This window comes from Rhinatrema bivittatum, chromosome 1 (assembly GCF_901001135.1).
Source record: "Rhinatrema bivittatum chromosome 1, aRhiBiv1.1, whole genome shotgun sequence".
Lineage (NCBI taxonomy): Eukaryota > Metazoa > Chordata > Amphibia > Gymnophiona > Rhinatrematidae > Rhinatrema > Rhinatrema bivittatum.
Window position 1 is genome coordinate 566,734,652 of NC_042615.1, and position 21,748 is coordinate 566,756,399.

General features: G+C 42.1%; 1 protein-coding gene across 3 annotated transcripts in view; it reads right to left on the bottom strand.

Annotated features, from left to right (window-relative positions):
- The window catches only part of LOC115099576 (BDNF/NT-3 growth factors receptor-like), a 265,666-nt gene that overhangs the window by 125,112 nt on the left and 118,806 nt on the right, over nt 1-21,748 (bottom strand). For all 3 annotated transcript variants that reach the window (XM_029617318.1, XM_029617325.1, XM_029617311.1), the window contains one exon: nt 8,483-8,615. In XM_029617318.1, the coding sequence (XP_029473178.1) occupies nt 8,483-8,615 (133 nt within the window). The remainder of the gene's footprint in view (nt 1-8,482; nt 8,616-21,748) is intronic.

Consider the following 21,748-nt stretch of genomic DNA (forward strand, 5'->3'; position numbering starts at 1 on the left):
ACATGCACTGGTACAAAGAACACCTCTCCTTTCACAACAGCAATAGACCCACTAGAAAACAATATCTAGCAACATTACACACCCCATCACCTAAGCTTACCAAACTTCGCACCACAAGCGAAAGGGCCCTCTCTCTAACAGGTCCTTTACTCTGGAATAAACTACCTACCTCCCTTCGCCAAGAAACCTGCCCAAAAATATTCAGGCAAAACCTGAAGACCTGGTTCTTCAAACACTCATACACCTAACATGCACACAGTCACTAGCACCCCGCCCTCCAACCCATTACCTCCCTCCTCCTCCCTCACCCCCCCCCCCCATCCTTTCCTCCTCCTATCCACACCCTCTCCACTTCACCTGACACTCTCCCATCTCCCCTGCACCCCATAAAGTGAAATTACCAGGACAGCATATTGTATATTGTACATAAGAACTTGTTATTCCCAAACACGTGTTTATATGCCGCCTACAAATGTTGATATCCTTCCTATTTATCAGAATTTCTTTGCCCCCCCCCCCGTTTAGATGGATAACCTCTATCATGCATACCACTTAGTTAATTATTTCTTGTATATTCTACTCTGTTAATTGTATGTTTTTAATGTTCCTTATATAATTATATGATAATTGTAAAGCCTGTTGCTCAGTTCTGTTCTCTGTAAACCGACGAGATGTTCCCAACGTTTGTCGGTATATAAAAGCTATTAAATAAATAAATAAATAAATAAATTAGTCTGCATCGTAATTTTACTAAGGAGTATGTAAGTTTCTCATATTTAAGGAGAGAGAGAGAGAGAGAGACTCCATATAAGGCTTTTATATAAGTTAACTATTTATATTACTGTAGGAGGGTCAACTAGTAACTCAAGGAGAGGTTTTGTTGATAGTCTAGGGTTTGGGGCCAGTTTACATGCACAGTCAGAGGTATGAACAACACAGTACACATCAGTGAACATTTGATGTGATTTGGAATGAGAAAAGGTAAACAAAGATGACATTTTAAAAAATGTACTCTCGCCCTAGCTTGATGCACTCTCTACTTAGGTGATATCAAACTAGGGTGAGAGTACATTGTAGAAAAATCATCTTTGTGTACCTTTCCTCATTCTAAATCACATCAAATATTCACTGATGTGTACTGTACTGTTCGTACTTCTGACTGTGCATGTAAAACTGCCCCCCCCCCCCAAACCCTAGGCCACCACCAAAACCTCATCTCGAGTTACTAGTTGACCTTCCTACAGTGATTATAAATAGATGACAAATATGGGTACTACCTAGAGGCTCTCTCTCCCTTTCCCACTCTCTCTCTCTGAATCAGCAGTAAACATCACAAATCCCAGTTCAGGCACATCACACAGCTTAACACCAGGAAAAAGGTATAGTTATTTCCAGCATTAAAATGTGCAACAACTACATTACACTATTACACACAACATTAAACACCCCTCATTTTCATGAACTCCTCCCCTTTGACTAAATTTTCAAAATTTGTATACAAATCATGAGATGCAAAAAATAACACATTTTGATGAATGACGCTGTAAGAAGATAACTTTAAAACGAGCATGCAGGTGTCCATATATATACATATGCATGCAAGACAGCACATAAATAGAAATAAATCAGAAGTGTAAGTGTACATATACTATTTAAAATACACATGGTGCACATATGTGTGCTCCTAATTTTAAGCAATTACATGAACTAACATATTCATATATTTTCAGTTGGGATTTGTCAGCTTTAATGCACACAGCTAAGCAGATTTTAAAACATGAGTACGTAAAGGAAATAGCCAGTTTGACCAATTAGTCCAACTGTTTGCCCATTCTATCTCTTGGTCATCCAGACCCCTCTGGTTGTTCAGCTGGCACTCCCCTCCATTTATCCAGATCCCTCACCCAATTTTAATCCTATAACAAATTTTCATAAGACTTACACCTCATCAAGAGCAGAAGTAAATAAGCATGGATAACAGTCCGACGCACGCTGTGGGAGTGGGATTTAAATACCGTATTTACACATATAAATGTTAGCATTCCCCATAATGCCCCAGACATGCCCTAACTCTGCCCCTTCTTCCTGCGCATTGGGTTGCTCTTGCACGCACATATAGTGCATAATTGGGTCATTTTAAAATATGAATTGTTCAAATATTCACTTATATGGGCATTTTAACACAAACAACTCCTTTGAAATTCACCCTTAAGATTTTTAAATTGACTTTCATTAGTTTGTGAATGAGCAGCAACAAGATTAATATTAGTCAGTAACTAAAATTAGGGTTTATTGTATGTTTTCAAAATTGCTATTTAACCAGTTGCCTAGGATCCAGCACTCACACCACCCCCAGACCAAGTTAGTGACCCCTGGAAACTCACAATTCCAATACCCATAAGCAAATATCAACTTCCACAAGCTCACAAAATAACCCAAGGTCCCATTTCTAAGCATACACTATTCCCAACAGAGGGAAACAATATTAACTTCTACAAGCTCACAAAATAACCCAAAGTCCCATTTCTAAGCATACACTATTCCCAACAGAGGGAAACAATATTAACTTCTACAAGCTCACAAAATAACCCAAGGTCCCATTTCTAAGCATACACTATTCCCAACAGAGGGAAACAATATTAACTTCTACAAGCTCACAAAATAACCCAAAGTCCTATGTCTAAAAACATACTATTTCTAACAATGGCAAACAACAACTACTCTTTAAGACAACACCTAATAAGCATAGCCAGTAATAGTTTAACCCTTTAAGAATTTTTTAAATTGTAGGCATTCCTTCCCAGCCTGTCCAACTTATCACCTATAGATAAAGGTTCTGTAGTCAAAACTCCCATAAGTGGAAGACTTACATATCAGTAATTTTATAGCTCATAACAATGCAACTCCAGTCCTTAAAGCAGAGGTTCTCAACCCAGTCCTCGGAACACACGTAGCTAGTCACGTTTTTAGGATATCCACGATGAATATGCATGAAATAGATTTGCATGCACTGTCTCTATTTGTATGCAAATCTATCTCATGCATATTCATGATGGATATCCTGACCCTGATTGGCTAGGTGTGCCCTGAGGACTGGGTTGAAAACCAGTGCCTTAAAGTACTGAGCTTTCATTTCACACTAGAGATAGATATCAGAATCAGATAATATGGAAAGGATTGATACATTTTTTTTAAATATCAGTATCCTTTGAAAAGCCTGAATGACCCATGTAAACAAATATACATTTCTTTTATTCAAACCTGTTTCACCAAAGAGACCCAGCAATGAGAAACTGAATCATTTACAGCAGAAGCATTCCACATACCATTTTGCTGTCTTAAATATTGAATAGCAAAAATGCTAAGAGAAAAGCAAATATCTCAGCACTCCCTGTCTCCTTCCACTTGAACTCTTAAACTCACTAGGACAGTGATAGTGAACCCTAGTTTTTGAGTGCCTCAAACAGGCCAGGTTTTAAGGATATCTAAAATGAATATGCATGAGAAAGATTTGCATGCACTGCCTTCATTGTATGCAAATCTATCTCATGCATATTCATTGTGGATATCCTGAACACCTGGCCTGTTTGTGGCACTTGAGGACTGGAGTTCGCCATCACTGCACTAGGACCTTTTAGCATTTGTATCCAATATGCCAAATTAGTAAATGTAGTTTTGGGCGTGAATTTTCAAAACTTTAATATGCGTAAAAGTTAGCATATATGCGTGTAAGTAGCCTCTACTTGTGTATTCCATCTTTTGCAAAAGTAAAAAATACATGTGTGTTTTCACTTTCATGTGCACACATACTCTGTGAAAAAAAGGGGTAGACTAGGTGCATTCTGGCACGGGGCCAACATTGATGCGCATACATTTGCCAACTTGTTCATGTATTTTTACACCTGCTGATTATCTGCTGTAAGTGATATTAAACATGTTTATTATGTAGTACCGATTGAGTGGGAGGCCTGAGTGAACTGGGGGGAGAGTTCAGCCTGAAGAACCAGAAAGGTCTCAATGACCTGGAGAAGAACTGGGTAAACTGCTGGACCAATTGGTAAATTGGTTAATTTCCTCGCTGCAGGCATTAAAATTGACTGACCTATGCGAATAAGTCCCAGTTTACCTTTGCACGTAAAATAGTAAAATATGCGGGCATATATTTTTATATAGGAAAATTGTGCACATCGATATACATTCTCTCAATGTGTTGCTCATATTCACACATAAGCATAATGACGGTAACTTTCATACCAGAGTGCAAGGGGTACATATGCGAAGCATAGGATGGTGTGCACCCAGGGATGCGGCACTTTTATAACTTGCATGCACATATGTGTGCATGTTATGAAATAGCCTAGGCGCATGCACATGTGCATGCAATTTTAAGTGTGAGCGCACCCAGCTGAGTAAATCAGGATTGCACCACATAAGCCCGGGTATTTTATAACCGATGCCCGTCCACACCATGACCAGTTTCACCAGTTCGTCCACCAGTTCACCCAGTCTAGAGTTAGGTCCAACCCCCTGGTTTAATAGTCTGTACTCACCCCAGTTACTCCAGACCCTTTACACCCCCACAGAAATGGCTATTTTGTTTTTTTAAAGTTATATCCCCCCTCCATAGCAGAAGTAAAGTTATTAGGCACTGGAGCTTGGCAAGTACCTGGGACAAAGTATTTACATACACATCTCTTGGCTATGCCCAAAAATGCCTATGCCCTGCCAAGAACACGCCCACACTAATCCCCTTTTTGAAACTGAGCGAGATATTGACACATTGGGAGATATGCACGTATGTAGGTCATTTTTAAAATCCACATGGCCTACATGCGCGCATATCTCCCGATTTTGGCGCATGCTGGGCTTTTAAAATTCACCTTAATAAGCATATATGTTGCAGGATAGAGATAAGCTGATTTTATGAAATACACATATATCATGTGCATGGATTTTTTTAAATACTTGTGCAGATCTGTTCACAGCTGTATATGAACATATATGCCGCCACATGCATTTGTTGGAAAGCTATCTTCTATGAATTCAGAAAGTCAGGCTTGCCTGTAAGGAATCACAGTCTCTCCAGATCTCGGTGCCTGTTCAAGTTTGGATAACCATATATCTCAGTCATGGGAAGCTGAGTCCAAAGCAATTTTACTATAGTGAAAGAAGAGTTGGCCGTTTAATGTAACTGCAATTACTGACAGGGCTTGAGAGTTTCTTTAGCTAACAGAAAGCCTTTTCCAGGAGTTTGCTTTATTTTAAAGACTGGGGAGGGAAATAGCCTGCTAAGGGAGAAGAACTTCCAAAAAATACTAGGCCCAAATGTATGAGTCCTTATTTGGTATGGGAAGTAATGCAGTGGACTAAAGTAACTGAAGGTCCCAGAAGGAGGAATAAAATTGGCAACCTATTTCTCCTCACAGAAAAGGAAATCTGAAGGTCCAGCAGCCTTACTTCCCTTCCCCTGGAGAAATGTAACCTTAGGCCTGGATGCTCCTCTCTTTTTTCCATGGGAAAATAAGAAATGTTTTTCTTGCAAGGAAAAGAACATGCTGTGGTGAGCATGATTGTTCCTGCTTTACCTCATGCTTGATAAAGAGACAAAAAAAGAAATGGAGATAAAAAAATACAAGAGAAGGATGAAGAGAAAAAAATGAGAATGAAGAGATAATGTGAAAGATAAAATGCCTGCAATGATTGACTCCCAGTTAGACTATCACCGGACTGTGGTTCAAAAATAAAAGTTCTTTACTGGCATGGATGGTAAATAAACACAAAGTCCAAAAAAGTGATAACTCAAAGGCTAGTGCACCGAACAGCAACACAAAGTCTGAAAACAGCGCAAAGATTCTCAGTCACTTTCAGCAGCAGTAACTGCCCTGCCAAAACAAACAAGTCAGCTCTAGAGGACAGGAACCCACTTCCATTGGGTCCTTCCAGGCCTGCTTTGAAGGCAACTCTCTTTATTCCTCTCAGCAGCTTTTCAAACTTTGTGGAGCTTCAGGATGACTCCTTTGCCAGTGTGAACTCCTTAGCACTCCTTCCTCAGATGGACAGCTTCGTTTTTCCAAAACTCCCATTTGTGATAAAATCCCTTCTTGATAAATACTTCTCCCAAGTCAGATGAATAATTTTGAACACCTCCAATTCCTGCCCTTTTCTTCTTTACTTCAGTACACTCAGGGTCCCCCCTGTTGAATCCCAGGATCCTTTCTCCTTCTTGGAAGGACCTGGTAACCCTACATTGGGTCTCTGTCCCATTTACCGGACAGGAATTCTTCTTTCACCAAACTCTCCTCTGTTAATGAAAGGTCCCACTCCATGTACATTTCCTGTAGAAGGAAAGACCCCACCAGCACCGCTTCATGGGAAGGTGATGCCCAAAGACTGCAGTTGGCAGACTGGCTTCTCCTGACTCTGACTCCCCAATTCCTACTGCATTGCATGGGTGCAGAAGTTTAGTCAAACCCATGACACTTCCCAATGGGAAACGTCAAATCTCTCTACTTCTATCTACACTGATCTCACTAGCAGAGGCAGGGTCTCTTGAGACCATTGACAGGGTTCCTACACTAATAAGGGAGCAGGAGGCAAAGATATTGCTTCATATAATAGAGTGGTACATCTAAAGTACAAAGAATAAATTCAAAAGCATTTTCAAATGTTGAGGAAGACAATTTCCAAAGCAATTAACACAGGCAAATAGTGATTAGGTGTATAAACAGGCTAACTGAAGGCCTATTTACTTAAGGGCCTATTTACTAAGCTACAATAATGCATTTCCCTGTGATAAATGTCAATTTCTGTGTTTACCATGCCTTAAAATTGGAAATAACAACACTACAGTACATGTAATTAGTGAATGCAATTTGCAGCCAAAAAGCAGGCACAATGTACATCACTTAATAAGTTTTGTTGCATGCAATGTATGTAAAACAGTATATTAGTATTAAAAGAAATAAGAGAGCTGGCAATAAATTGTGAGAGCAACATACGTCCAGGAAAGTCAACTGCACCTTAAGAGGTGTAGTTAACTTTGGGCCTCATTTTCCACCCAGATCACACGCGTTACCAAAATGGGGGTGGAGTCGGCCCTGGAAGAGGAGGAGTTGGGGCGTCACCGGGGCCGACTCCGCGAAGATGCCGCGGACGACGAAAAGGTAAGGCCCTTTTCGCGTCCGAGTTCGCGCCCAATAGCTACACCTTCTATGGTGGCGCTATTGGGTGCGAAACCGGCAGCGATCGCACCACGATGGTGCGATCACTGCCGGCTAGCACAGGCCCGCCCCCCCGTTTCGGCCCCCCGCCCCTCATTCCCTAAATTATCGCAGGTCTGCGAAACTTTAGAAAATGAGGCCCTTAGCTCCCAAAAGCATAGGCAGGTCAATGCATCTGCTGATGGTGTTGGGCACTCTCCCCTCACCAAAGATGTAAAAAAAGGACAGGTAACCCTGAGATTGAACCCCCTTCCCTTCCCATGGCACCAAAATCCTCTTTAAAAAATAGTGGCCTCTGATCCCTTGTGAGCATACCCCTTACTCAAGAAAAAGAGTTAAGTGGAGGCTCCACGCCATCTCAAACCCCACCCAACTTTGAAAATTCTGAGCATCCCCAGCTTGCCCTTCAATTACCTCTATCCGCATGCAAACCAAGGATCTATATGGGCACAAGAGATGCCCAATCACTGGCCATCAGTTTTATGGTCAAATAGAGGAGATTCAGAGGGGCCAGAAGCACGGAGGTCCCAAATTTTGTGAAAGCTGGTTGAGAGGTGAGGTTTCTACCAAACATTTTTTTTCTAGTGGAAAGAGATTATGTTGGCACAGGCTCAAGGACCAATATTATTCTTTTAAAAGGGGAATTTGAGTACTATGGTGGGGGGGGGGGGGGGGGGGAGAGGCGTACATTCTTGGGGTTACCTACCCCTAAAGGTCGTAGGTCGGATCATAATCATGCCAATGGTCATGCATTGCCCCAGCCAGAAAACACACAGTTCCCAGTTGCTACAACATGTGTTAAAGAGGCTGCTATGGGATTCACTATATTGTATAGCTCAAGTACTGCAGTTTAGTGAATCCAGAAGAAAATTACTTGCAGTGAAACAGCCCCTTAATGTAGTTAAAAGTACATGCATTTTTCTACATGCGTGCTTTTAGTAGGATTTAGAGGATGCATTCCTCGGGGCATGTTTAGGTCAGGGAAGGGAAATCATTCGTAGGTTGAATTTTCCACTCTGCATACATTATTCTATATCTAAAAAAAGTAGCTACAGGTTTTCATGTATGATAAATGTAAACTTGTTTCATCCATGATTAACTGAAGATCACAAATTTACATAATGGCCTAATTAGGCCAATGCCCTATCAGAATATATATGCAGTCTCCATTCATTTAGCTGTTTGTCTGTTTTGAAATTTTAACCAACACTGAAAAGTTAGATTTTATGGTAAAAGTATTTGAAAAATAACTATTTACGTACAGTGCACCACCAGTTCAACAGAGGCTTGATCTTCTCCTACCATGTTCTCCGCCACACAAGTGATGAGTCTTTTATTGTCTAGGACGGTAATATTCTCCAGCATCAGGGCAGCAGAATGTATATTAGTTTCAATCTACAAATTAGAAAACCATGTAATATTAGTTATGCGTGAAATATACAACTAACCATTTTTTATTCTTTGAGCTGAGACAAATTAGTTGTTAAAGCTACTGGAGATCAGTTTACTTTTGGATAGTACAGGCTAACTGCATACGTTGTGCAGATAAATCTTTTCAGAAAATATAAGAACAATATACAAGTCAATTAATTCAGTTAGTTTGCTGGTTAAAATTATCTTAAAGGTAATATAATACTAGGTTGGCAGGGTGATGATTCTAATACACAGGAAATAAGATTTAGCGATGCTCCAATTCCAATAGTCTTGGAGGCAAGACATTTAGGAGTGGTATTAGATTTGAGGTTAACAATGAGATCTCATATTAAATCCGTGATGAAGGCTGTCTTTCTTAAATTAAAAAAAGGTTAACTAAAATCATGGTTGTCTAGGTCTGATTTCCGGACATTAGTGCAATCATTAGACTTAAGCAAAATTGATTATTGTGACACATTATACTTAGGTTTACCAAAGAAACTGACTAGAGTGTTACAGCTGGTGCAAAATGGGGTGGTACAGGTTATAATAACTGGCACTAGACATCATGAACATCTTAGTCCAGTACTGGAGGTATTACTTTGGCTTCCAGTCTCTGCAAGAATATGTTTTAAAGTTTTGACTTTGATAAACCTTTGCATGATCATATTACCCTAATATTGCAGGCTCTCCACTGGCTTTCTATCTCTTATCATGTCCAGTATAAAATGGCTACAACAATTCATACTCTGCTAAACTCTGTTCTCCTTGGATCACTGCCTTATTGAAAATTGTACACGCCCTGCCACTGATTAAGGTCTGCAAGTCAAGGACTATTGGACATTCCCTTCACCAGTCTGGCCTGGCTCAATGAGATGAGGGAATGTCAATGTGCCTTCTGGAATCCGGCTGGTCCCACTTTCGTGAACTCTTCCTATAGAAATATGTTCCATCTTCGGCATAGGGATAGCAACTTTTAAAGCGGCACGCAGATGCAGATTAGGGACACAGTAATTGTATAACTTGCATGCACATAAATGCACATGTTATAAACTAGCTTGCGTGTGCACATATGTGCAGCTAATTTTAAGTGGGGTGCATGCCTAGATGAGTAAATCCTGTTTCTACAACATAAGTCTGGTTATTTTGAAAACAACATGTGTCCATGCCATGACCAGTTTCACCAGTTCATCCACCAGTTCTCCCAGTGTTGAGTTAGGTCCTCCAAAACCCCCTGGTTTAATAGCCTGCACTCCCCCCAGTTACCCCAGATCATTTAAACCCCTCCAAAATGGCAGGTTTCTTTTACAACATACACCTCCTCCATAGCAGAAGTAAACTTACATGGCAGTGGACCTTGGCGTGCGCCAGGGGTGTAAGTCCTTCCATGCACATCTCTTGGCCATGGCCCGAAAAGCCCATGCCCCACCCAGACCACGCTCACAGCAGGCTCCTTTTTGGATCTGAGGGAGATGTGCGCACAGCAGGAGATACGCAGGCATCTGGTCGGCTTTTAAAATTCTGTGGCTGCATGCAAGCCCGACTTTTCTGTCTCCCGATTTTGGTGCTCGCCAGGCTTTTAAAATTCACCTTTACATTTTTCAGAAAAGCATTAAAGACGCATCTATTCCAAACAGCCTATAATTCTGACAGCTGAGTTATTTTAATGATCTACTTGCAGCTGTTTTGTCATTTAATTATTTGTATCCATATTTGTTATTTTTGCTGTTTTCTGTTTGATTTATTATGGATGTTTTTATTGTACCCTGCCTTGAGCCTTGGAAGAGCGGGCTAGAAATCTTTTAAATATATAAATTTAAAGCTGTTACAATGGATGGGCATCCACTGGCACATGTTGGTAACCATGTGCTCTATTTTGCAGGCCGAAGGCTATTAAATGTCCCATGTTATAAAACTCTTTATTTGTAGAGACATGAATAAGGCACTTTCAAATGTGGGACCTTTAATGTGGAGTGCATTGTATACTGTTCTTAGGAATGAAGAGGAGTATACTTTTTTTAGGAATAAAATTAAAGGCAGATTTATTTTTAGGAAAACATATAAGAAATAAGATGTATATGCTTTAACTGTTGGTTTATGCTTATGAATTTGTGTGTTAATTATTCTCCACATGGATGTTTTGGATGTTGCAGATAATAAGTGCAAAAAATAATAAATAAATAGACAATGAAAGCATTGCCATTCTAGGTGTATCCCACAATTTTTATAAGCACATTATAAAGTATGGTTAGAATGAAAATCTCGTCCTTCTCATATTAACAAAATTTCTTTATAACGCAGGACAGTGCACTTGTTTTCTGCAATAAAGGCTGTGTTATAATGCAGAATTTAAAAAATGTTATTTACTTCCAAATCCATTTGCATGCGATGAACATAAGCTATTATCGCTCATTAATTACGTGCAATAATGGCGCATTTTATCGCACCTCGGTACATTGATCTCACATTCAGAATACATTCTTAGGCATGCTGCCAAAATGTCTTATCACTTCCCTCAGACTACTGCAACTTGTTCTTCCATTGAACCAGATTTCTTCACTGCAATTTATTCAAAATTCAGCCACAAGACTTATTTTCCTTCAACGTGACCATGCAATCCCCTCTTCTCAAGTCACTGCACTGGCTCACAGTCTGCTTCCCCTATACAGTTCCAGCTTTTCATCCTCATCTACAAATGCATTTACAGTGCAGCTTCTCATTACTTCCCTCTATACCTTTCCTCATTGACTCCATTCCTCGAGCAAAATGATCTTGTCTGAGCCCTTTTTTTTGCACCAGCACCTCCTGACTCCGCGCTTCCCATCTTGCTTTGCCATATGCATGGAATAGACTTCATGAGTTAGTGCATCATGCTCCCTCTCTGGACATCCAGTCTAAAAGCTCATCTTTTTGAGGCCGATTTTAAGTCTTAAACAAAACACTTCTCTTCAATAAACAGACTTCTCACGGGCTCTTGTTTGTTATGTATGTATGTATGTTTGTCTTGACTAGATGATAAGGGCCATGGAACAGGGACTGTCTTTTATATGTATCTGTACAGCATTTTGATGTGTATGTCCAGTAGTGCTTCAAAAATGATAACTAGTAGGAGAAGTCATTTTAATAGTAACTTCTCATTCCATTGCATTGTAAATGAACCTTTAGAGTAAAGGAATGATTAAAACTAGCAAACTGTCCCCCTCATTTATTAGAGATGTGAATCGTGTGATCGATCGTCTTAACGATCGATTTCGGCTGGGAGGAGGAGGGAATCGGATTGTCGCCGTTTGGGTTTTTTAAATATCGTTAAAATCGTGAAAATCATGAAAATCGAAAGCCGGCACACTAAAACATCCCTAAAACCCACCCCGACCCTTTAAAATAAATCCCCCACCCTCCCGAACCCCCCCAAAATGCCTTAAATTACCTGGGGTCCAGTGGGGGGAGGGCGGGAAAACCGGCACACTAAAACAACCCTAAAACCCACCCCGACCCTTTAAAATAAATCCCCCACCCTCCCGAACCCCCCCAAAATACCTTAAATTTCCTGGGGTCCAGAGGAAGGGTCCCGCTGTGATCTTCCACTCTCGGACCTCCGGTGCTTGTAGAAATGGCGCCGGCGCTACCTTTGGTTTTTCCGTACGGAAAAACGATTCGCGGCAGGAGATCGCTCCCGGACCCCCGCTGGACCCCCAGGGACTTTTGGCCAGCTTGGGGGGGCCTCCTGACCCCCACAAGACTTGCCAAAAGTCCAGCGGGGGTCCGGAATGACCTCCGGCAGTCAAATCGTGTTGTCTACGGCCGGCGCCATTTTGCGCCGCCATTTTGCGCAAAATGGCGCCGGCCGTAGACAACACGATTCGACTGCAGGAGGTCGTTCCGGACCCCCGCTGGACTTTTGGCAAGTCTTGTGGGGGTCAGGAGGCCGCCCCAAGCTGGCCAAAAGTCCCTGGAGGTCCAACGGGGGTCCGGGAGCGATCTCCTGCCGCGAATCGTTTTTCCGTACGGAAAATGGCGCCGGCCATCATTTTCCGTACGGAAAAACAAAGGTAGCGCTGGCGCCATTTCTACAAGCACCGGAGGTCCGAGAGTGGAAGATCACAGCGGGACCCTTCCTCTGGACCCCAGGTAATTTAAGGTATTTTGGGGGGGTTCGGGAGGGTGGGGGATTTATTTTAAAGGGTCGGGGTGGGTTTTAGGGTTTTTTTAGTGTGCCGGTTTTCCCGCCCTCCCCTTTCCCCTCCCCCTTCCCCCGATTTACGATTTTTGATGATAAATCGGGGGAATTGTTATTGTATCGCGGCTCTAACGATTTTTGACGATTTAAAATATATCGGACGATTTTTTAAATCGTCAAAAAACGATTCACATCCCTATCATTTATCAAAATGTGCTAAGGTGTTTTCCCATGCGCTAGCACCATATCGTATGGTGTGATGCAAATGTGAAAAAGAGGAGGAGTTAGCTGGGTTTACTGTTTTGTGAAGCCCTATTGCATGGCTTTATTGCTGATTTTAGCTACAACTTTTTCAGGAGCATTAAGCTGTGTGATAGCTTGTGTTAGGGCTGTATCACCTTGTTGTGATGTTTTTTGTGGATGCTGGTTTTGGTAGTTTGAAACTCCCACCTAGCTGAGAGAGAGAGTGAGAGAGAGAGCACCTAGCCATAATTCCCTGACCCTAGATAGGTATTTATAATTCTATGGGAGGCCTACCTAGTAACTCGAGGTGAGTTTAGGTATTAATGTAGGGGGTTAGGGGCCACTTTGACATTCAATGTGAGACATACGAACAGAACAGTGGTCTCTTGTGAACATTTGATGACCCCTAACCCCCTACATTAATACCTAAACCTCACCTCGAGTTACAAGGTAGGCCTCCCATAGAGATAAAAATACCTATCTAGGGTCAGGGCATTACAGCTAGATTCTCTCTCCCTCTCTCTTTCTCATATAGGAAATACCACATTCTAGCACTTATCTCAAAGCATGAAAACATCATCGCAATTTGCAGTACCTTAGCTCTTTGCATAGGTATTATTGCAATAAACTCCCTGTTACCATAAAACACCCTTTTCCCATCACATGCAATATTTATCACATTTTGATAAATCCAGGCCTGAGTCTTTGTGAGGTGGTTGTAACAGAGCATTCATATACAGTCAACGAGATAGTCTCTTTGAAAAGAAATATCATCACTGGAGCAATAAATATGGATGTATTTTCATTTAATAGGAAATGTTAGGGACATTTCTTATTTTGATTTTTTGTTTTAGAAATGGAACAAAAGAAAAGCCAGCCAACATTTTGTTCAGTTTTTCATTTTGTTTTCAATAAGCAGGAAAGCAGTTACCTACCCCCCCCCAACCAAAAATAAAACATGCAGCTAAAAGTTTTTTAAACTTTTTATTTAATAAACAGACAAAAACAACCATTGCATACAGGAGGCAGAAATGAAAAGTAAACAAATTCTGCATTTCAATAAATTCAACAGTTTAATAAAGTAAAAGATAATAAAAAAGAAACTTTGAGTGTACCTAAGGGGAAAGAATGAAAGTGGAGAAGAGTGGGCTACTTAGTGATTAAGTCTTCTCCAATTACAATATAAACCTCAGAATGAATCATGCAATTCAGTTTTATCTTTGAGCATGTAAGTGGTTTTATCCAACAAGCATATTAAACCAACGAGACAGTCATGGAGACCTTTTCCCAAAGGCGGCAATGGTAAGTCTGGCAGTAGGTAGGCACTGACCTATGCACATTTCGACTTTCTTGCCTGTTTATTTTTCTTTCCAGATACCCAGCAGACATAACTGCAAAGATGAATCTACAGAAAACCTGGTAAAGGCCTCAAGCACCCCCATTTACCTCCCACCAAAAGAGTTCCACTTCTCCATAAGCCCACCCCATTTGTATATTGAAATTGCCTGAAACCCCATAGCCCCTCCAACACCATGGACTGGATGCACTAAATTTGGAGAAATAAACTGGATAAGACCTATGAAGCAATTTATACATTAGTTCTTGGCATTTATTACAGATGCCTATATTTGAAATCCCACAACAGATATGCTACCAATCGTTAGTGTCTAAATGTAGCTGGAGATCATAATTCCAACATTCAATTAACAATGTAATAGTGTCAGGCTTTCCATCCCTAGGGGTTAAAAAAACATACATCCGAATTATTCCCTTAGGGACTGATTGTGGCTGTGTCAACATTTTTTCAAATAGCTTCCTCTTGTGAAGGAAACTGCAGCCCATATTACCCCTCAGAGTTAACCAATGATGACTGTGTACAGGTAACTGGAATTGAGTCCTCAGTTCCTCAAAGAAGCAAAAGAGCACGCACCTCCAAATCTGAGCCAAAAAACACAGGCCAGCTCTGTAATACAGTTCCACAGCTAGAGAAAAAGTGACTGGAGACAGAGGAGCATTAGTAAACAAGGGAGAGATAGGAGAAAATCTCTCTTCTGTCAAACCTAAATATATACAGTTTCTAAAGTGGAAAAAGGGCTTTCCTCACTTACACAATATCAGCCAAAGGAGGTGAAGATGCAAAGAGGAACTGATTCATAAAGTCAGCTCAAAGAGAAACAGAGAAAATTCTTTCAAACAAATGCCAACTTATTAAAGTAAATAAAAAACAATTTATAACGACAGCTGTGTCCCCCATTTTCTACAGGTAATTCAAATAACTCGAAGGACCTTCATAACACCCTTAGTATGAGGCTTGACTTAACGACAGCTTTCTTGTCAGGGTCATGTATAATTATTGGGACCAGTGAAAATATATATTTTTTTGAAAAAAAAAAGTTGTAATTGTTGCCTATGCAAGGAAAGTAACTTTTAAAGAACATTTTTATGTGCAACAATTTAGAAACAAAATAATAAAAAAAAAAAAATTCTCCTGGGCCAATGATTATATATGACACTGACAAGAAGGCTATCATTAAGCCAAGCCTCATACTAAGGGTGTTATGAAGGTCCTTCGTGTTATTTGAATTACCTGTAAAAAAAAAAATCTATCCTGCATTGAAATTGTTTTTGAAAAAGTAAAGCAAATTTACGCATGTATATGGATGCTTTTCAAAATACGGATGGCGCACGTAAGCCTGACTTCTTTGTGCATTCCCTAATTAATGCATGTGCCGGACTTTTAAAATTCACCTTTAAATATGCAGTAATTTGAATAGCATCTGTATACATATAACAACAGAAACACAATCCTGGATAAGTGTAGACAAAAGTGCCATAAAAATGTTAAAGAAAATAGAAGCCAAGAAGCAATCCCTGTGGCACACCACAACAAAGATTTTTCAGATCTGACAATTCTGAATTCCACTTTACTTTGAAAGTTGATCAGTCAGATATGATTCGAACCATTTCAATCAAACATCAGCCAATTCAGTTTTGACCAATCTATGAGTTATTTATTTATTTATTTATTTATTAATTATTTTTATATACCGACATTCATCTCAATTGAGATATCACACCGGTTTACATTCAGGTACTGTAGGTATTTCTCTATCCCCAGAGGGCTTACAATCTAAGTTTTTGTACCTGAGTTAACAGCTAGTGATTAATTGTGTCAAAGGTTGCAAAGTTTTTCAGATGATTTCAGTGATCTTTCCATAGTAATATGTTACCCCATAGAATGATCCATTTAGAACAGCTTTTGAGAAAGCAGCCCTGAGTTTTAGATGTAATGTCCCCTCTAAAAATAAATGTCTTTGCTTTCACGCTGGCTTAAGGTGTTGAGAAGGTGGACTTTTGGACCGAGATGAGGTTGATCTAACTGCAGGGAGGAGCCCTGCAGGTACTCATCATCGGCAGGCGGTATTGGTTGGTGTAGAGACCCAACAGGACCTTCACAAATACCAGCCCACATTCCCCACAGGTTGAGATGCAGGTCTCCAGTGATGAGGATTCCCACGACAGACGGCAAGCAAAAGAAGAATCGAGGTGTTCCAAGGGTCAGGGCAGGCAGCTAGCAACAGATTCCAGGAGATGAGCTAAGGGTGGAGGCAGGCGGCAATCAAGCAAGTCCAGGAAACGTACCAAAGGTCAAGACAGGCAGCGATCAAGCAGAGTCCAGATGAGGTCCAAGGTCAAGGCCAAGAATGAATCCAGGGGAAGATGAGACAAAGGGCAGAAGCATGGAGACAGGAACATGGAGTCGGGAACACAGAGTCAAGCAACTAGCTACTCACACAGAGTTCAACCTTTTGCAGAGACCAGGATCAAGGGCAGGGACTGGCCTTAAATAGTCCCAGAGTGCTGACATTATTGACAAAGGCCACGGAGATTTTCCAGCCACAGGGCCTTTAAATGAAGAAGAGAGGCACGTGCGCATGCCTAAGGAGGTGCTGGTAAGTCATTTCCAGGCCAGGAGGCCCTTTAAAAAGTAAGAGCCGCCCCGACTCGGCCTTTCACCACGCCGCCAGCTCACCGCAACGACCCCGACCCAGCTCGACGCTTTCGGCGCGGGAGGCCTGCCGAGGCCCGAGCCCCACCGAGTCCACCACCCAGCGGGAGACGCGGCCTGCCCGCCCACCAGCCCAGGCAACCCAGCCGACCGACGGCGACGTCATTTCCGGGCCAAGAGGCCCTTCATTTTCCACCAACCATTCTCTGGCGTCTCGCACCAGGCGTCTTGCACCAAAGGAGCGCAACTAAGGGGTCTGCCCCTTAGTGCGCTCCTTTGTGCCTACTTTGTGCCTTCCTAAACCCCCCTGGACCCCTGGGCTTTCTGGAACCAGATCCTTTGCCTTTTCACCCCTTCTCATCCTCCATCCTTTCACCCCCACCCCCCACAAAACCTTCACCTTATTGCCACACTCCCCCCGCAAAAAGCACCCCCCCTTTCCCCCACCCCGACCCGAACAACAACGTCCCCTCCTCAAATATTCCCCCACCACAAAATCCATCTCCAGCTCTCCTACCCACGAACAACTCTGCCCCATACCTAGCCCAATATGCAGTCCTTCCCTATTCCAATCCTCAAACACTATTCCACCTACCCCTACTCCACCCATCTCACCTACCCTCACGAATGCCGTAGATCCTTTCTTCCCATCATGACCTCCCCCCTCACACAACTAATCGGCATCACTACCTTTACATTACTTCTCATAAACGCGCAATCGATTGTCAAGAAAACAAGCATACTCAACGATATCCTCACTGATGACTGCCCTGACATCTGCACACTCACAGAAACCTGGCTAAAGGATTCCGACTCTGTTCTCATCAACCAACTACCAACAGACCAATACTGCATATTCTCCATTCCCAGAATCAAAAGAAGAGGAGGAGGCCTTTTGCTTGCTGCCAAAAAAAAAAAATTCAACCTTACCCTCCAGCCCATTCCCCCCCCCCCCCCCGTGTCTCGAAATCGCCCTATTTAAATCACCAACCCTGCAAATCTGCCTAATCTATGCCCCGCCTGGGCTCCTTGAAAGTGACCCATCCCCTTTAATTGAATATATATCCAAGAACCTTGACTTATGCACTACCACTATCATCCTCGGCGATCTAAACCTCCATGTAGACAAGACCCCCTCTCTCCCGCATGCGACTCCCTACTCACCTCACTACTAGCCCTAGGCTTCAAACAAATTATATCTAACCCCACCCACATGGCAGGCCACACCCTGGACCTCATCTTTACCAATGACAGGATTCAATCTGATCCCCCTCTTGTCAACCGATTCCCTGGTCTGACCATTTCCGCATCGAAACCACATGCTCCATCAAACTCCCTCCCTCTGTCACACCATCCAAAGAAACCATTCACTTCCGAAAATCCTGCCCAACAGAAGAGCTCATTGCTGCCCTCACCGATGAGCTATCCAACCTAGATCTCACCGATGCAGAATCCGCACTCTCCTAATGGCATCAGATAACTAGCAGCATAGCCAACACCCTCTGCCCGGAGCAAACACGAGAAATCAACCCCGCCAATACCACAAAGAAACCCTGGTACTCCCCCAAGCTCCAAGCAATGAAGCGCCATCTCAGAAAACTCGAGAAAAAATGGCGCAAAGAACACTCCACATCCCTCCAATCCACCTTCAGATCCTACCTCCACTCCGATTCCGGTTCCGATTCACATCTCTAAAAATTAATAGTTTGAAAACTCATTTCCCTATCTATTCTCTCACAAGATCCCCTGAAGATCCACATGGCCTGGTAAAATAGATTATGTTTGACAGAGTAACTAATCTTGAAATTAGTCAAATTATTGCTAAAATTAATCCTGCTATTCACCCACATGATACAATTCCAGCCAGCTCCTTGAAACAAGTATACTGTGTTATCACTCTAACAATCACATCCCTTTGATAAAATGAGAAAAATAGAAAAAACCTGAAAGGAGCAGCTACCAAGGTAAAAAGTGTGCAAGAGGCATGGACATTGTTAAAAAATACCATCCTAGAAGCACACTCCAGATGTATTCCACACATTAAGAAAGGTGGAAGGAAGGCAAAATGATTACTGGCATGGTTAAAAGGTGAGGTGAAAGAGGCTATTTTAGCCAAAAAGATCTTCATTCAAAAATTGGAAGAAGAATCCAACAGAAGAAAGTAGGATAAAGCATAAGCACTGGCAAGTTAAATGTAAGACACTGATAAGACAGGCTAAGAGAGAATCTGAAAAGAAGTTGGCCGCAGAGGCAAAAACTCACAGTAAAACCTTTAAAAAATATATCCGAAGCAGAAAGCCTGCGACAGAGTCAGTTGCACTGTTAGATGATCGAGGGATAAAAGGGGCACTTAAAGAAAATAAGGCCATATCAGAAAGATTAAACGATTTCTTTGCTTCGGTGTTTACTGAAGAGGATGTTGGGGAGATACCCATTCCAGGGAAGGTTTTCATGGGTAATGATTCAGATGAACTGAATCAAATCACGGTGAACCTAGAAGATGTGGTACGCCTGATTGACAAACTGAAGAGTAGTAAATCACCTGGACTGGATGGTATACACCCCAGGGTTCTGAAGGAACTAAAAAATGAAATTTCAGATCTATTATTTAAAATTTGTAAATTTATTTATTTATTTATTTAAGACCTTTTTATATACCGAAGATCATGTACTGGTACATATCGCTTCGGTTTACATATAACCAGAATTACCATAAATATGGTGTACATAGAACCAAATTATATTTGGTTCTATGTACACCATATTAATAATATATTAATAATAATATTAATAATTAATAATAATATATTAATAATATATTAATAATAATAATAGTGTACATGTACACAATATTGTATACAATATTGTGTACATGTACACCATATTGTACACACCCCGGTTGTGTGTACACACCCCCGTTGTGTGTACAATGGGGGTGTGTACCATATGTACACACCCCCATTGGACCCACAGGGACTTTTGGCCAGCTTGGGGGGGCCTCCTGACCCCCAAAGACTTGCCAAAAGTCCAGCGGGGGTCCGGGAGCAACCTCCTACACACCGGCCGTCCGATGCCAATACTCAAAATGGCGCTGATCACCTTTGCCCTGAGACTCAAAATGGCACCGATCACCTTTGCCCTCACTATGTGTGACATAGTGAGGGCAAAGGCGATCGGCGCCATTTTGAGTATTGGCATCGGACGGCCGGCGTGCAGGAGGTCGCTCCCGGACCCCCGCTGGACTTTTGGTAAGTCTTGTGGGGGTCAGGAGGCCCCCCCAAGCTGGCCAAAAGTCCCTGTGGGTCCAACGGGGGTCCCGGAGCGACCTCCTGCACGCCGGCCGTCCGATGCCAGGACTCAAAATGGCGCCGATAGCCTTTGCCCATACTATGTCACAGGTGCCATTGGTCAGCCCCTGTCACATGGTAGGAGCACAAGATGGTGCCGGTGACCATGTGACAGGGGCTGACCAATGGCACCGGTAGCCCCTGTGACACAGGATATTGGTGCCATGAAGAAACCGGCACCGAGGGTGTGAGAATGCAGGGATGGCTTCTGGACTCCCCGCTGGACCACCAGGGAGTTTTGGTAAGTCTTGGGGGGGTCAGGAGGGTGGGGGGGTTTAAATTTTTATTTAGGAGGCCGAATAAAACAGAAATCTGTTAAATATGTGGGGAGTCGCGATGCGTTTCGCCTCCCCACGTATTTAACAGATAGGACAAAATAAGTTGCGGATTACAAATACGTGGAAAACGGATGCACACCCCTACTAGAATGGGTAAATGTGAATCGGTTATTTACTCTTTCAGACAATTGTAGGTCTAGGGGGCACTCCATGAAGTTAGCATGTAGCACATTTAAAACTAATTGGAGAAAATTATTTTTCACTTAACGCACATTTAAACTCTGGAATTTGTTGCCAGGGGATGTGGTTAGTGCAATTAGTGTAGCTAGGTTTAAAAAAGGTTTGGATAAGTGCTTGGAAGAGAAGTCTATTACCTGCTATTAATCAAGTTGACTTAGAAAATAGCCACTGCTATTACTATCATCAGTAGCATGTACTACTTGTCAGGTTCTTGTGGCCTAGATTGACCATTGTTGGAAATAGGATGCTGGGCTTGATGGACCCTTGGTCTGACTTAATATGGCAATTTCTTATGTTCTTATGTTCTTAATTAATCTCTCTCTCTCAGAAGGAATTGTTCCATATGAGTTAAATCAAGCTGTGATGGGGGGACAAGATGTCTGCCACCTGACCTACATGCCAAGAAATGCTCCTCCGTTCCTCTGATTCTTTGCTAAATAACTCTATTTCCTCTACTTGTTAAGATGCCCCATACTTGGAGGAAGGCTCGGTTGAGGGAGATTTCAAGCTCTTCTCCCGTTTCCGAGCATTTACAACAAAAATGGATCGAGACTTTCTTTGCGGCACCCCTAATTGCCACACGAGAGGGGAATGCTGCTATGGAGTCAATTGCAGAGTGAGCATTGCCTCCTTTGGCTGAAGTGATATCATTGAGCCCCGGTGAGCCGAGTGTGCCTCCACCCACGTTTCCTCTAGATTTGGATTTGAGACAAAGAGATGATATTATCTTCATCACCCTGAAAAGGGAAATGATTTTGGATTTCCCTTCAGAGAATCTGCTTAGTACGGATAACATAGGCCTCTCTTTTGTCCCTAAGTTT